We start from the raw sequence: 17,266 nt of genomic DNA on the forward strand, positions 1-17,266 counted from the left end.
AATCTTTAACTGCCATGTTTGCTGTCTCTCAGGTAATTGGAAATGTGGATCTGGAGCTCCAGTTAGACATGCACTTAAGTAATTGTTGTATTCTGGCTGCATGTCCTATAATTTTATGTATTGAGATTGAGCAATTGTCTATTACTTATCATTGCATTCCACATGATTAGCTTCGAGCAGAGTAAAACTATCGACCTGACAGCCTCTGAGGAATTAGTTGTGTGGATAACTGAGGTTAATTATTTAAATGTCAAAATTTACTTTTTAAACGGTTAATTATTCTGGTTGATATCTTTCTAAAACATACTACATTCTTCTCTGTATGTTTCTTGTTTTCTACAATGTGTATTTATCATTTTTTACATGTATTTTATGCTCTCCTATTTTCTAGAACAATGTATCCTGAACATAATTTAGTTTTCTCTTTATGATTCAAGGTTATCATCATTAGCATGTTATTTTACTGGGTTTTGTAATATAATGATCCTATCAAATAGCTTAAGTGTGTGGGGCAGTTGACCTTTATATTTACGGCTTTGTGCTGCAGGACTTCGTCAGTTCTTATGTTTTTCTGTCACATTTGTTGTGGTAGGTGTCTTCATTCTGTTCTCAGTGTGCAGGCTTGTAGCAATTTTTTTCTCTTTTTGCTGCTTCTTAACTGTACTGGTTTTAAGAAATGGGTTTGCCATTATTTCTACATAAATAAATGTAATTTATTTTTGCTCCTTCTTAACTGTACTGGCTTTAAGAAACGGGTTTGCCATTATTCATACATAAATAAATGTAATTAGGTTCTGGATAAAGACCTGAGGAACATATCTGTGACTGAAGTTCATGAGCTTTTATTTCATATGTGGACTTTGAGATAAACATCCTGAAGTTCTGTGTTCACGTCTTGGTTCCTGGCTGCATGATAAGTGGGTGAAGCATTGTATTTTGTTTTTCAGAGCTTTTAGAGACCATTGATTTTCTTTTTTACACTTACTCACTTAATGTAGAAATAGATCTCAAAATGTAGTTAATCATCATGTGACTAGATGAAGGTTTTTTTTTCACAGCTACAGTTTTTAACTCAGAAATCCTTCCCTTGACATTGTTGGTCCGATTCTGTTAGGTTGTAAATGTGGATTTTAAAAAATCATTAATAGTTGATATGGATGGCCATGGTACAAGATTATAAAGAACAATATTAGTAATTTGAGGTAGATTGTACTGATTATAATCTTGTGAACAACTGAAAAATTTTATAGGTTCAAAATCCACCCCCCTCCACTGCCAAAAATGTGATTAGATATGGAAATAGATTTCCTAAAAGATTATCTATCATCTTAAAAATCATGTAAAAAAATTATTGTATCTAATACTTAGGACTTCCAAGTAAAGGTAAAATTCTATTTTAATAACTTAATGGGAAATTGGTATTATTTTATTAAGTTTGAATTGCATTTAAAATGGAAGCTTATTGCTACAGTTTACTCAACTGCGTCTAGAGCAATCTATTCATTCTGTAAAATCTGCATACCATTAAGATCCTAGAATACATATGTTCAGAGCAGAAAGCTTAAACTCATCTTCATTTAATTTCTTGTCTCCTGTGCTGGCAGGTACTTATTAACATATATACTCTGTGAAATACTGTGCTATAAGATAGTTGAATCCATATTTGATGATTTATAGTTTATTGAGGCTCTAGTATATGGCAGGCACTTTTCTAAGTACTGGGGATACATCAACCTCAACAAACCAGAGTCTATCCTTGTGAAGCTTACATTTACTATATATTATATATTAAGATATGAGGTGGTGTAAGTGTTGTGGAGAAGCATAAGGAACAAAGAGTGACTGTGGGAGGCGGTTGCTACTGGGACAAGGAAGTTATGTGCTCAGTGAGACCTGATAGGACAACAGTGTTTGATAATTTGATTAGGATATTTCTTCAAACAACAGAAAGTTGATGTAGAAAACCTCCAATGTTTTGGAAAATGGAAAGTTACTGGCAAATTATGACTAAGAGAAATATATCTTGTAGAGCATATGTGGTAATACAAGAAAGTGTGTCTGCATTCAAAAACAAGGCTATTACGTGGCCTCTTCAAGATCAGGAGACTGTACATATGTGAAAAAGTACAAATTAAGAACCTGTGTTCATAGACAATCTGAACTGTGTTTCTGAAGTTTGTGCACATTTTCCTTCACTGTAATGTGATTTTACAGCTGTTTGTTAAAATAGTGAATAATTTAATGATCCTAAAAGTAACAGGTTTTGTGTGTGTGTGTGTGTGTGTGTGTGTGTGTGTGTGTGCGCGCGCGTGCTTGTGTATGTGAGAATTGCCTTATTTTCAGGTTGTTTTATTTAATGATGGTTCCTTGGACAGCATTCTGGTGTTCAGCAACCATTATGGAATATTTGTCATTAAATCCATATCATTCTTTAAAAAAACAAACCAAGGCTATTAACTTTAGAATTACATTGGTGATTAATTAATAAAATTGAAGTAATACACATGATTATTCCCTGATGTCCGCAGATATAACCTATGCTGTGTGTGATAAAGATTGAATAATTTATCTATGTTTGGCTAATTTTGTTTCTTCCCTTTTCCTCTATTTACTTTAATGGAAGGATTAGAGACTGTTTTCAAAACATAGGTATAAATATATTATAAATTTATTAACACTTTTTAAAAAGATAGGTAGTTTTATATGCATATTTCTGCTTACCATTACAATTTTAGCTTTTAGTTTAAATATATAATTTTTGTTATTATAATAATGTCATTATTTGTATAAAATTTTTTTCTCAAAGATTAGCATTCTTTGTTTTCATATAAAATCATTTTTTCAACTATTTCCAGGTGACATGCAAAATGTACATAAGGAAGATAAATCTGTAAGTCTGAGTATGCCTGTAATTACAGAAGAGGAAGAGGAGAATGAAAGTTTTAGTGAAACAGGTACAGATGAAATTTTATCAAACTACTTGCAGAGCATCAATGTTTAGAACCCTTGAAGAGCATGACGGTTGGCTGTGTGTTCCTGTGATGCTTTAACTTTTGTACACTGGAGAATTTTAGCGTTAATCAGACCGTTAATCATGACACTTAAAAGTAAGTGGTAATACAGTAAATGAATGGATATGGAGAGGCAGGGGTCAGTCCAGGTGAGGGGTGAAGGATAGGGAAAATATCGTTATTAGTAAATGAATATCCATAATCGTGATGGTGTCTGAAGTGTATTTCTAACAAAGGGCAAAGGTCACAAAATGAATTTCTGTATATAACTTTTTAAAGATTTTATTGTTAAAAAATACTTAATTTCAAATTCTAGTAAATGTAAAAATTTCACCTATGAGTTGATTGTAACTAAGTGGTAAATTGCACAACATGAATTAAAATAGCTATATCTTTTGCATTGCTGTGATCTTAATTTGTTTGTAGTATTTGTTAAACAATAGTTTAAATAATTATTATCTCTAGTAATAATTACAGTAATGTACAGAATAAGTTATACATAGCAGGCTTGATAATTGGTAATCCATCAATGATAATGAACATAATGTATATTAAGAATCTACCTAACGACTTTTTTTTTATTTTGGCGCTGTATTCATTCAGCAAGCATTTATTGAGTGCCTATTTTGTTTCAAGTGCCTAGGTAGGTATGGGAATATAAAGATATATAGTAGAAGAGTTTAAGAACCATTTTATTTTGATCACAGTGAGTGTAGATCTGAGCACAGTGAGTGGCTCATAGTGGACCTAAGTAACTACTGTTTAATGAATCAGATCAGTCTGTGCCCCAGAGGACCTTACAGTTTAGTGTGCAGAAAAACAACACAGTACCTTATAGTAAAGAGAAACAGGGTGCTATGGAAACATATAGAAGACAAAGACAATTAAAAGAGAGTATTTGTTCCTTCAGAAATCTGAGTTGCTTCTGTGATTTGCTTATGTCAGCATAAAACGGTCCTTTATAATCTTGTGAGTTTCAGACTGTAGCTGCTTTCTAGTTTTGTCTGGTAGCTTTTATTGTGAGTAAACAATCAAACACATGTATACCTTTATGGCTGCCTGGCCAGTCCCATTCTAAAATCTATCAGCTTGTGAGTTTTAAAAATTTGGTTTTTATTAAATCATAATTACATAAGCACATAATTTAACAATTAACAGTTTTATAATACTCATTATAAGAAACCACAGACTTCTGACTCTGACTCCCATTTTTTATTCCCTAGAGACAACTCTTTCATAATTATTTTGGTATTGATCTCCATGTTTCTAAATAACATGTTTATATTGTCACTTATTCATGTTTCAGTTCTATGAATTATCTATTGAGGGAGGCAAGGATTTAGTTCTCCTTAATATATTCTTTTTTTTCTTATTTGAAGTATAGTTCACCTGCATCACTATGTTAGTTCCAGGTGCACAACTTAGTGATACGATATTTCTATACATCACAAAAAGATCACCATGACAGGTCTAGTTATATCTGTCACCATACAAAGATGATACAATATAATAATTTTATGTATTCTTTACCTCCCCCTCCAAACACATGATACTTCCTATCACCCACTCTCTCAATATGGTTATTATTTTAGTTATGTCAGTATTCAGCATTTTACAAAACATTATTAGCAGCAGGGCCATGTGATATATACTATGATTCTCCCTTAATCAGAACACTTATTGTTTGCCTTAAAGAGTTAATAATTTTTTTGCCTTATTAATTTGTTTCTTTATGTATTTATCACTAATTTACCCCCAAACTCTTCCTCAGTGTATAAATCTCCTCTTGAAACACTCGAGCACATTAGGCATTTTATCAGTGTCATCTTCTTAAAAGAAGTCTCCTCCAGGCCTCTGACTTGCTTTACTCTGGACATCATTCTCTTGGCCTGCTGCCGCTTCTTTCCAGGAATCTATTTTCTTTTTCTTAATTTTTTCTTTGTCTTTTCTCATTCCTTTTCCTGTCACTCTCCTTTCAGTTTTCATTGGAGGGGAATATTCCTTTCTTTTACGTCTTCCATAATTTTCATGTTTTTGTGTCTTCTGTTATTTTCTTTGTTTTTAATGATCAGTAACTTTTAGGTTCACAGCTGTTTCTAGATGGACACTTACTTGAGTGTTGGTCATGGCATCTGCCCTGGTAGCCAAAAAGATGTATGGTACTGCTGTTTTGGGTTACATTTTCAGGTTTAATCGGAAAGCAGTTGAAATCTTAGTCACTTTCTCTTAGCACTGGCCCAGATACCTTTCAGATCTGGCATACTGGGCCCATGCTAACTATAGGGAGGGCATACCCATATGAAACAACCTCAGAGTAGCTTATTATCAAGTAGCATTTAAGATGATTAGGATCTCCAGTAGTAAGTTTACAACTGCAGTATCATTTTGAAGGATAAAAATCATGTATATGTGAGGTTTAAGATTTCTTGTATCTTTGCTGTGAAGGCGTTCTTACTATTATGCCAACCTATGTAGTTTAATTGTGTGTTATCAATTAAGTATTATATTTTTTAGACCTGACAGGCTTCTTAATTTTTTGTCTTTAGAGTTCACTGCACCCAAGAGGAGAAGAAAACACAGAACAAAGAGCCTGGTGTAGAGTACTTAATTTTGAGCTTTCTGACAGAAGAAAAGATTTATATTTTGCGTATTGAACAGGAAGACTGCCAATATTAAAAATAATTCTTCTGGGAAGCTGTAGGTATTTCTTTGAAATGTCAATACTTTAATATAGTTCTAGAATAAAAGTACAAAAAAATTAGAGTATTACTCTAAAATTTAATTTTAACATCTTTTGTGAAATATGCATAAATGATAAAATTTGGATTTAGAATGTAATAGAAATAGTTCTGTTATTTGCAGATTATTGCTATTTCCTACAACTTTTTTGTGCTATTATACTATCTTAGTACAGTTCTGGAAGTGTTAACTATTCTATTTAAAATCTTTTTTCTTGAAATATTAATGTTTATTATATGTAAATGGCTAATTATTTTATATCTAGTTTGGTAATGTTTGTTTATGATGTATATTAACTATTTTATATATTACGTTGTTAAGTGCAATAATGTTTTTGCCTTGTTTGCTTTATTTTTTAATATTTGAAACTTATATGGTCAGTAACTTATGTGATTGATAACTTAGGAAGCTCAGTTTCTACTTCTGTAATCAATTAAGTATTCTTTTGTGCTTGTTTTAAAGCTCTCTTTGGCCTAACATGTCTGTATGTATACATGTATGTTTGTGTAGGTATAGATATATGTATGTATTTGTCCATTTATACATATAATATGATTACTCAATACATTGTTTAGGTACATTTAAATACTGATTATTTCTAATAAAACCTTTAAGAGTGGTAATATAAATTTCAGAATGTGTCTGGTACAGAAAGTTGGTACTTAAAGAAAAAAATTCTATAGCTTCATAACTGTGCCTCTCTGTTAATTTCTCATTTGAGAGATTTAAACGGAGATTGCTTTAGCCATGGTGTTTGAATTGCTGCTGATAGCAGACCATCTCACATCATGTGGCTGGCTCAGCCCGTCTTAAAATTGATTAAACTCCATGTTGTTTTCCAGTGTGCTATATTCAGGAATTCTACAAATGCCCCATGAGTGAAAACGTGTGTATTCTTTTAAAATCAAAATACTAACACTAGCCCAGACGAAACTTCCACTTATTAGAATCTGTGCTGTCACATTAGCCATGAAACAAAATTATTTCCCTTGACTGCTTCCCTTGTTTTCCTTGACTTCAGATGTTTCTGGTAACAGGGCAGTTTTCATGATGTGGATATTGGGCAGAGCTTCTGGGGTTTAAATATTCTAACATTGGGGTTTAAATATTCTAACGTTGGGATCCATTATTGGCCACTTGTATACCAGGTTATTTGCTAGGATTTGTATAAACGTTAAAGTTTACAGACATTGTACAACTAACACAGTGAGTTGCCCTTTCATTTTTTCACAGCAGTACTTTTAAAAGGTATCATTTCACTTGTACAGTGAAGAAACTGAAGAAACTTACCTCCGGATGGTAAGTGCCTTGTCGACATTCACAGAGTTAGTAATGCATCTGGGGTACAGATACAGGGCTCTGGCCTATAATTTCAGAGTCGTTTTTTGTAAGCCAACAGAGATGGAAATCCAGACTGACTGCAAGAAGTAAAACCCCACTTCAAAATGGCTTAAACAGTAAGGAAAGTTTATTTGAAACCAGTTGAGCCTCAGGTGTGGGGCAGTCTGGGTTATGGAGTACGTCAGTTCCATGATGCCTTCATTTACCCAGGTGTGGGTCTTTAAGGAAAGCTTTATATCAGTGTGGAGAACTGTTTACCTGCCAAGTTCCCAGACTCTTGCCTAGGACCAACCTTGCAAAGAAAGCCTTTTTAGGACAGCAGTCTCAGGCCTGCTCTGTTAACTTCTGCAGTTTCATTTCCTTTTTCACTATTTCAAACAATGCTACATTGATCTTTGTGTGTATATCTTGTCTTACTCAGGTTGGTATTTCTGTTGGATAAACCCAATCTACACATAAATTTGTTTGTTAAACGCTGTGTATATATAAAATTTTGTTAATTACTGCCAAACTGAACTCCCAAAAGCCTGCCAGTTTACATTCCTACTAATAGTATTTGCAAGGGACCCTCCATTACACTGGTTTTCAATCTTTGTAATTGTTGACAGTTGAATACAGCCAGAATCTTAAGAGCAGAAAATGTAGAAAGATTGACAAAAAGTAACAAAATTGGATTAAGCTGATGTGACTTGCTATATGGTTACATCTGACAATGTAGTGCTTTAGCTGATAGCAAATTTTTCATGAATATATTTTGAAGATAGGGTGTGAAACACTTGATAGATTTACTTTAGATGTGAAATTGAAGCTTACTGGGCAGAGTTCAAATAGAAAATATTTGTGTTTAACAGTGGGTTTTCTTTCAGAATGAAAATATGGTGTCCAAATACTGGTTACCTATTAAAGTAAGCTATTTGTATTGTCAACTTGATTATAATAAAATGGCACCAAGTTGTAAATACATGATTTTAAAATTAAATATTTATGAAATTAATGTTTTGTGGGAGAAGAGGGGTTGTGGCAGTGTTCATAAACACAAGCTACATTTTAAAACCATACCACTTTACTTTCAGAAATCTTAATATATGAAAGTATTGTTCAGAGTAGAAAACTGTCATTACAGTAGTTTTAGTGTTAGATACCAGGTTTACTTGGGATATCTAAAAAAAACAAACAATGAATAAAGGAAGTGTAACCATAAAGAAAATGGAGCTTGTATGGATGCTTATTAGGGGAATATTTTTCACTTGGAAAATAAAATAATGTATTATAGTTTATTTCTTCAGAAGAAAACTACACTGGAAATGTGCACTTCTCTATAAGAAATCATAGCGCATTGTCTTTGTTTTCTGGTACTGTTATGGGTTTACGTGGTTGTAAGCTCATCTAAGATCCCATCTGGGGTTTTTTTGGGTTTTTTTTTTTGCGGTACGCGGGACTCTCACTGTTGTGGCCTCTCCCCGTTGCGGAGCACAGGCTCCGGACGCGCAGGCTCAGCGGTCATGGCTCACGGGCCCAGCCGCTCCGCGGCATGTGGGATCTTCCCGGAACGGGGCGCGAACCCGTGTCCTCTGCGTCGGCAGGCGGACTCTCAACCACTGCGCCATCAGGGAAGCCCCCCATCTGGATTTATAACCCCTTTCACTTAATGCCTCAAAGGTTTCCTAACTGTTAGTGGATGTATTTAATGTGAGGAAACATTCCCAATCTCCTTAACAGCCTGTTAAAGTGCTTGTTCCCTGAAACAGACACAGTTGTACCATCTGCAAATTATTTTGTACTGCCAGAGGAGATACTGAACCAACTTTTAGGCAAAGATTTTTGTCTTCTACAGGGATTTCCAGAACAGTGATATGACAGGGAAATGCATTAAAAAACTTTATCCAAATGGTTTGAATACTTGTAACTTTCTGAGCTAGAAGCTAGAAAGTAACAAATTTCTATCCTAGTTCTGTCACTGATTCATTGTGTATCCTTGAGAAATTCATCTCTTTTTGTCTAAATCCTTTTGTCAGCTGTAAATTCAAGATAATACAGAACCATTTACTGACTTTTCAAAAATATTAAGAACTAAAAAAAAAATACTAAGAACTGCATATTGCTTTAAAAATGCAAAGATATGAATGCTAAACTTCAAAATAATTACAGCTGGAAAGTGTAAGCTTTTAAAAAGTACTTGGATGTCAAGGAAACAAAAGTGATTATTAGTGGTTAATGTGATTTTTGAGGTGATTTTCTTAAGGAGTAATAATTGAAAGCTTGTGTTTACACAGATCCTCAGATTGATGGGAGACAAAGCTCTCATGGTTCAGTTGACAAGGAGCGTCTGTTTTTATCAAGTTGAATTAGGTACACTATATAGCCTCTTCTAATAACCTATTTCAGTTATGACAAGAAGATTCACACATGTATATACAGAGAAAATATATGTAATTGAGGTATCTTTAAAAATGAACTCTATGGGCTGAAAATTACTCTTGCTTTGAGATAAAGAACCTAGGAAAATAAACAGTTATTAATGCCTTCCCAACCTACACTTGATTCTTGAATTAAATTACAGTTTGAAGAATGCTTACTTTTTAAAATGGCATTGAGAAGACTCTGTGGGTGCTTAACTTCTCACATTTTCATTTATCTTCTGAACAACTATGTAGTAATTTTCATTGCACATTAAAAAAATTTCCTGAATTAAAGTAAATGCCAAAGTCTCAGGCTGTATAACCCCCTTTTATGTGGTGTTTTTTTTTTTAAAAATAAATTTATTTATTTATTGGCTGTGTTGGTTCTTCCTTGCTGCTCACAGGCTTTGTTGCTCCGCGGCATGTGGGATCTTCCCGGATCAAGGCTTGAACTCGTGTCCCCTGCATTACCAGGCAGACTCCTAACCACTGCGCCACCAAGGAAACCCCTATGTGGTGTTTCTTATGCTTGAGTTATTTGGTTTAATATGCTGTATACGGCGGTTCTGGATTTTTTAAGAACAATCTGGACAGGCTCCTATTTAGCTGCAAGGAACAAAGGCACATTCACGTTATCTTAAATGCTGGAGGCTTATTTTAAGAATACAGGGGACAGGAAGGCGACCGCCTCATCGGAGACATGGCTGGTAAAATGGCGCTTTGTCTTGTAGTGGGCACAGCAGCTCTGATAGCTGTGGACGTCCACTGCACTGTAGTCGTCATGTGCCTACTCTTACTCATGTTTCCCAGCTTCTCCTTGCACATAAAAAAAGTGCTTTTCTTACAAGCACTTTAATATGAGGCTTTAAAAAGTCTTATTTAAGGGCTTCCCTGGTGGCGCAGTGGTTGAGAGTCCGCTTGCCGATGCAGAGGACACGGGTTCGTGCCCCGGTCCGGGAAGATCCCACCTGCCGCGGAGCGGCTAGGCCTGTGGGCCATGGCCGCTGAGCCTGCGCTTCCGGAGCCTGTGCTCCGCAACGGGAGAGTCCACAACAGTGAGAAGGCCGCGTACTTCAAAAAAAATCCAAAAACACAACACTGCCTCGAGGAGTGCTTAAATAGAGCAGACGATCGCAGAGCAGAGAGAAGATGCTGTCTGCCTGCCTTTCCTTCTTGATCGTCTCTTTCTCTTCCTTTCATTCTCCAAATTTTGCTCCTCTTCCTCTGTCTTCTCTGACTCACTTAATAAACACCACATTCATCGAGCACTATTGTGAACGGGAGAGGCCACAACAGTGAGAGGCTCGCGTACCGCAAAAAAAAAGTCTTATTTAAGATAAATGACAAAAAAGCTTTCATATAATTATCTACAGGTTGATTTCAGATACCTTATCACCATAGTACTTAATGAATTGGGCTATGTTAGCTTCAGTTAACCCACATAATTTGTTGAACTTCATATAGTGTAAATGATTTAACTGAAATGAATTTTGTTATGGTATCAAATTTGTTGAAATGAATTTTGCTATAGTCTCAAATTTGTTAACTCTTCTGCCTTTGTTAAATGTTTTAAATAGTTGATTATCTCATAGTTTCCTAGTCTCTTGCAGCGTAATTGATACATTGTCTATATTATTATACTTGGTTAACTGAAGGTATTCTCTCTGTAAACTTCAACTAGTTGCCTATAAAATTTTCTCAGCAGAAACTAATGGTATTACATTTAAAAATGAAATACCTTGTCCTTTATTTAGAGGCCATATGTCTAGAAAATCATTCTGTGTATAAAGATTAATCAACCAATCAAAAGACATAGCTTGTTTTCTTTAGTGTTACCATTGACACCCGACAAAATATTGAATTACCGAGTTTTAGGCTCCGGGAGGTAATGCCCCGCAAGGCAGGGAACGCGGAAGAGGCCGAGGCCGGCGCGGAGGAGGGGGACGCGGAGGAGTCCGGCCCGGAAGAGTCCCACGCGGAGGAGCCCGGCTCCCAGCAGGAGATGGAGGCAGGGCGGCCGCGGCCGATGCTGCGCTCAGTAAACACGCGCGAGCCGTCCCAGGTCATCTACAACCGCAGCCCGCGCGTGGTGCTGCCCGTGTGGCTCAACTTCGACGGCAAGCTGCAGCCCTATCCGACGCTGCCCCCCAGCACGGGCCGCCGCATCCATAGCTAACGGGGTCATCTTTGGCTCTTCCGAGATGCTGGGACATCTGATGGGCTGCTAGTTAACCAAACCGAGCTGTTTGTGCCGTCTCTCAATGTTGATGGACAGCCTATTTTTGCAAACATCACACTACCAGTGTACACCCTGAAAGAGCGGTGCCTCCAGGTTGTGCGAAGCCTAGTCAAGCCTGAGGATTACAGGAGACTGGACATTGTGAGATCCCTCTACAGTGATTTGGAGGACCACCCAAATGTGTGGAAGGACCTGGAGCGGTTGCCCCAGGAGCATATTGAAAATCAGTGGATGGCGAAGAGACTGAAGATTTTTTTTTTTTTTTTTTTTTTGTGGTATGCGGGCCTTCCTCTGCTGTGGCCTCTCGCGTTGCGGAGCACAGGCTCCGGACGCGCAGGCTCAACGGCCATGGCTCACGGGCCCAGCGGCTCCGCGGCATGTGGGGTCTTCCCAGACCGGGGCGCGCACCCGGTTCCCCTGCATCGGCAGGCGGACGCGCAACCACTGCGCCACCAGGGAAGCCCGAGACTGAAGATTTTAATTGAAATTTACACTCCTGGGTCTCGGCTCTTGACAGTCCTGACGAGTCTTGATCTAGATCTAGGGCTGGTCACTTTTTCTCGGCTTCAAAGTGTCTCATTCTTGGAGTAAAAATGTTCCATTGTTTAAAAGAAAGTTAACTGACCTCACTACTGGGCATTGTGATGTTTAAGGGCAAATATCACAAAATGTAATTTAATGCCTTTCCCTTCTAGAAGTATTTATCAAGGGAAAGTAGTTGCCTTTTTGCCTCCTAGTGAGTCAGGAAAGTTTCTGTGTAAGGACTTTTGTGTAAGTAATTCAGTGAGAATTGTAGCTTATTCTTGAGTTGTAGGAAAGCAGTGGGCGTCTGCTTTTCATTCCTGTATCATGGTTGGTGATGTGCCTGCGTCCTGCTCTGAGAGACCAAGATGTCCTTGGGGCAGGGGCATATCCATCTGCCCTTTGACACTCCAGTGCCTCGCACGTTATGAACCTTCCCTCAGTGTTTGTTGAATGAACAAACCAGTGGCTACTTTGGTAGAAAGTGTTAGAGGTTTTCACCCTTTTTTTTTGAAGGCGGGTGGTAGTGGGGACCTTAAAGTATATACAGTAAACGAATGTTTCCAAGGGCATCAATTTTATAGAAAGCAGTTTTTATAATTTTCTAAATCGTGGCTTTTCTCTGTCCACTGTTGTCGCAGGGCTGTTTTATTTCTGTTTCTAAGCCAGGATTAGCTTTCCACAGTTCTTATTGATGATAGCTTTTTTGAAACTTGCTATCTGCACAGAAGATAGGAGAAAATAGCCGTCCCCTTGTTTAATCATAGTATTAAAGAGCTACTCCTGTACTATAAATAGGTTTTTGCCAAATGTGGGTACTTCTGTTCTTTTTTGTAAATCCATGACATTTTTGTTCGATTCAGCAGTTTTTCATCAGGCAGGATCTGGTGACACTTTGCATCTGGCTGGAGGAGAGGACAAAGCCCTCCAGCCTCTCGGAAGTTACTGCTAACACACTGTGGATTCGGAGGGGTAGCCTGGACTGTTTTCTAATTTTATACATGTACAGATCCTTTCCTATAGGCTGGACTTAAATTCATTAACTCAAATTCAATACTTCTATTAGGCATCCTTTTTGGTAGCTAATCGTTAAAAAAAAAAACAAAAAACAAAACTCCCCAGTAGAGAAAGTGTTGGAAGAGACAGAAAAATAAAGGAAAAAAAAAGATCCACTTAGGTACACTACTTAAATACAACCACTAACTTAACATTTTGAACTTTTAGCCTTTTTTTGGCTTGGTTTTACGTAGTTGAGATCATACTGAGTATACAGTTTTGTATTCTACTTTCTCATTTAACTTTATAATTTAAATATTTTTCCATGGTATTATAAGCTCTTCATAGACATGAGTGCAGCCTTCCTTTTATAAATAATGTTGGGATATTTCTTGGCATCTTTATTAGTTCCTTTGAGCACAGTTCCTGTGCTCTGATATCAGAGTGAAGTGAATGAATCAAACGCCTTACAGTTTTCCCACCTAATCTTATTCTCCTCTTTCAACATTCAACAAATAATTGGGCTTTTTTTTTTTTCTTTAGCCTGTTGTGGTAATCATTCAGTGACACATCTATAATTTTTTTATCTAATTTTTTTTGTCAAATTGTTGGGTAGGGAAGAAGAAATGCTGGTATAGAAGGCAGCCATATGATTTCAAAAGTGGAATAGAATGGAAGATTTAAGGAAGCCTGCTGGTACTCGATTAGTTTAGTGTTGGTTTTATTATTTTTTAAACCTGTCTTTGTGTCAAAATGAGATTTCATGTTCCTGTCAAAACTTGCAATTTGAGTACCGTGTTTTTTGTGTTGTCCAAGGAAGATTGAAAACCTATAGCAAGTATGTACTCATTTGAAATCTTATGAATGTATTAAATGTATTGCTTTTAAGAGAATGTGATCTTATCTATTTTGAGTTTTTTAAAAAAAGCTTTTTTGGATACATTAAATGGTGCTAAGTAAAGGAAAAAAAAATTGAATTACCAACAAAATTACCCATATACATACTGTACCAGTAAATAACTCTATTAGCTTTCTTTCTGAAAATCCCTTATATTTACAAGTATAATTCATTCACAAAACTGCACTCCACATAATTGGGACTTAATGCTTCAGCGAAGAAAATGAAAAATGTAGCCTGTCTCCTCAGGGCTGTATAGTCAGATATCTCTTTGTCCTTTGGTGGATTTACACACTTTCTGACAGCAAGTTTTGATCAAATGAAGAGAGTATCTCTAGCGATTTGTACAGTCTGGGTGACTACATGAAATAAAACCAGTGAGGCGTGGCCTTCCAGGCAGGCCTCTTTAGGCTGGAATTCTTGGTGCCAAGGAGAGCTAAGTCCTAGCCAGGCCATGGCTCCATCCACTGAGTTTTAAATTTTCACTTTGTTTTTTCATTTCTGAGAGTTTTATTTATATCTGCCTAGATATTTTTGATATTTTCTCATTCTTTGATCAGTTTTTTAAGTTCATCATTTATTTCATGAGATATTTCAAACATAATTATTTTACATTCTGTACTTGATAATTTCAATATCTGAAATTCAACAAATCAGTCTATTATTTGTTGTTTCTGCTAACTCCCTCCCATGGTTGGTTCTATCCTTGCTGTATTTGGTAATTTTCATTTGGAGCTCATATTTTTCTTGAATCTAACACGTGGAAGCTGGTGGGCCTAATTTGGGATGCTTCCCTTTAAAGGGGACTTATGTTTGCTGTTTTTTGCTGGCTTTTAGGGTTTGTGCTTTGGGAGAAACAACAGCTACAATGAAGGAACATAAATAGTACCAGAGATGCAGTTTCAAAGAATGACAGTAAAGGTTAGCTGGGAGTAGGTATTTGACAGTTCTTATTTAATACCGTTGATCAGAGTTGCAAACTAGAATGTACCAGCCATTAGCATCAAAAGTTTTAAAGTTGTTGTGACCCTTTATACATGATTCTTGTAGCTTCAGTTTCCTTTCTCCTGCAAGAGGTGACAAAACATGGGACTCTAGAATGTGTGAGGAAATGCAGACATTAGGTATAAGGAAGAACATTTGCATGCTGTCTGTCCAGGCTTCTTCCTATTCTGCAAGGGCTGGTGAGTCTTGGGTATGTGTATCTTTATTCTCACGTTTGTGTGTTTTAGAAAAGTGAATGATCAATAAATGATTTAAGTTTTATAGTTGTAAAAAACATCAGGAACACTACTGTGAGCCAGGAATAGTAATATTCTGGTACCTCTAAAATCCTTGGAGTCTCAAGTTTGGGCTCAAAGTTTGGGTTCTTGATTGCCAGAGTTAGCAGTTCGACTCTGCTTCACTGGTCTCCATCCCACTTGCTTACGACTTACTGCCACTGCTCTAATTTTAGCCCATTGTTTTCATCTTCCCCTTGGAAATTTTCCTTACTTTTTAGTGAGCACAGGAATGCATGAATAATTATTTTTATAGTAATTTTTTCGGGAAGAGTTAGAATAGCCTTTGAAAGTAGCTGATCTGTCATACTGCCAGAAGTGGGAGTCCCAGGAGTTATTAATTTATCATCACTTTAGAGAAGAGGAAACAAAGGCACAAAGATGTTAAGTAACTTGCCCAAGATCACAGAGCTGCTGAGTGATGAAGCCATTGCTGGAACCCATGCGGTCTGGCTCCAGAACCTACACTTTAACCACCACATACGAGTCTGAATCTCAGGGGAGATTGCACACATATTACAAAGAATTGGTTGTTGAGACCATGAGAGATGATAGGACACCAAGGGAGTGTGGAGGATAGAGCAATGAACTGAGGGTGGAGAACCAATATAAGGAAAATTTGAGGGGAAGAGGATCTTGGAGAAGAACTATGGCTAACGATATGAAATGCAGGAGGAAGTGTAAGAAAACAAAGTGTCACACAAGTTGAGGGAATAGAATTTCAAGGAGGGAGTGGTAAGTTAGTCATCATATGCAGCAGTATGATACGACAAAGACCAAAAATTATCCTTTTGAGTTCTGCAATTAGAAGGTCACTGTCTTTATCGAGGGTGCTATAGACTGAATGTTGAATGTTTCTGTCCCCACAAAATTCATGTTAAAACTTAATCCCCAACGTGATGGTATTTGGAGGTGGGTGGGGCCTTTGGGAGGTGATTAGGTCATGAGAGTGGAGCTCTCATGAATGAGATTAGTGCCCTTATAAAAGAGGCCCCAGTGAGTTCTTATTCCCTTTCCTCTCTGTGAGGACACATGTGAGAAGATGGCCCTCTGTGAACCTGGAAGCAAGTTCTCATCAGACACTGAATGTGCCATTGCCTTGATCTTGGAACCACCAGCCTCCAGAACCGTGAGAAATAAATGCTTGTATTTTAAGGCACCAAGTTTATGGCAGTCCGAATGCATTAAGACAGAGGGTGAATTTTAGTAGTGTGTTGAGGATTAAATTGGAAGTGATGCACTGTGGATGGATCATTCTTTTCAGAAGTCTGCATGAGGAGAGAAAATGGATGGTTTGGTGAGAGGGAAGCACAAGATCAAGAGGTCAAGATGTTTAAAGGTTTAGAAAATAGAACTAAGGAGAATGACATAAAAATGAGTTACTAAAACCATAAATTTTATTCTACCTTGAAATATATTATTATTGCAGCTCAATGTTTTAAAACTTAGTTACATTTCCCCTTACACTTATCCAGCTCTGTTTTCTTATATCAAATGGAAAAAATATTAAATATTCAGAGGTAAAGTGAAGTGGGTATTTTATTTCCTGACAGCCATACTTCCCTCCTTGTCCAAAAGTTATTCCTTAAATAAAACACAGATTTGAAAAATTATATCTTGTTATTTTAGCTAAAACAAACAAGTATTTTGACAAAGAATCGAAGTTACTTAGCTTGGAGGCAAGAAAGTAACTATGTGGCCCCATAACTCTTGGAGCTTTTCCTTATGATATGAAGAATTAATTATTGAGAATTGTGACCAGTTCTTATCTTTATGAAGGATAAGAAGAAGGAATGGACTTTCAATTTTAAACAGAGGTCTTTAATTAGATCTAAGTAAGA

At 36.7% G+C, this 17,266-nt stretch overlaps 2 protein-coding genes across 3 annotated transcripts in view; both read left to right on the forward strand.

Annotated features, from left to right (window-relative positions):
- SNAPC1 (small nuclear RNA activating complex polypeptide 1) overlaps positions 1–10,292 on the forward strand; it is a 28,723-nt gene extending 18,431 nt beyond the window's left edge. Inside the window, exons 9-11 of one of the 2 annotated variants that reach the window (XR_002890993.3) lie at positions 2,856–2,954; positions 5,558–5,708; positions 6,984–10,292. Coding sequence is in view for 1 of the 2 variants with exons in the window: in XM_024118373.3 (XP_023974141.1) it covers positions 2,856–2,954; positions 5,558–5,610 (152 nt within the window). In the remaining variant the exon portion in view is untranslated. Of the gene's footprint in view, positions 1–2,855; positions 2,955–5,557; positions 5,986–6,983 lie in introns of those variants that run through there. The other variant, XM_024118373.3, reaches the window with a different exon arrangement.
- Positions 10,293–10,797: 505 nt separating this feature from the next.
- LOC102978007 (von Hippel-Lindau disease tumor suppressor-like) lies at positions 10,798–11,967 on the forward strand. The gene has a single exon (XM_028496227.2). It carries the CDS (start codon positions 11,379–11,381, stop codon positions 11,664–11,666), a length of 288 nt encoding a protein of 95 aa, XP_028352028.1. The 5' UTR covers positions 10,798–11,378; the 3' UTR covers positions 11,667–11,967.
- Positions 11,968–17,266: the final 5,299 nt, after the last annotated feature.

This window comes from Physeter macrocephalus, chromosome 11, assembly GCF_002837175.3.
Source record: "Physeter macrocephalus isolate SW-GA chromosome 11, ASM283717v5, whole genome shotgun sequence".
Lineage (NCBI taxonomy): Eukaryota > Metazoa > Chordata > Mammalia > Artiodactyla > Physeteridae > Physeter > Physeter macrocephalus.

Bases quoted from the DNA above. Each gene is read 5' to 3' on its own strand.
- LOC102978007 (XM_028496227.2), top strand. From the start codon at position 11,379: ATGCCCCGCAAGGCAGGGAACGCGGAAGAGGCCGAGGCCGGCGCGGAG.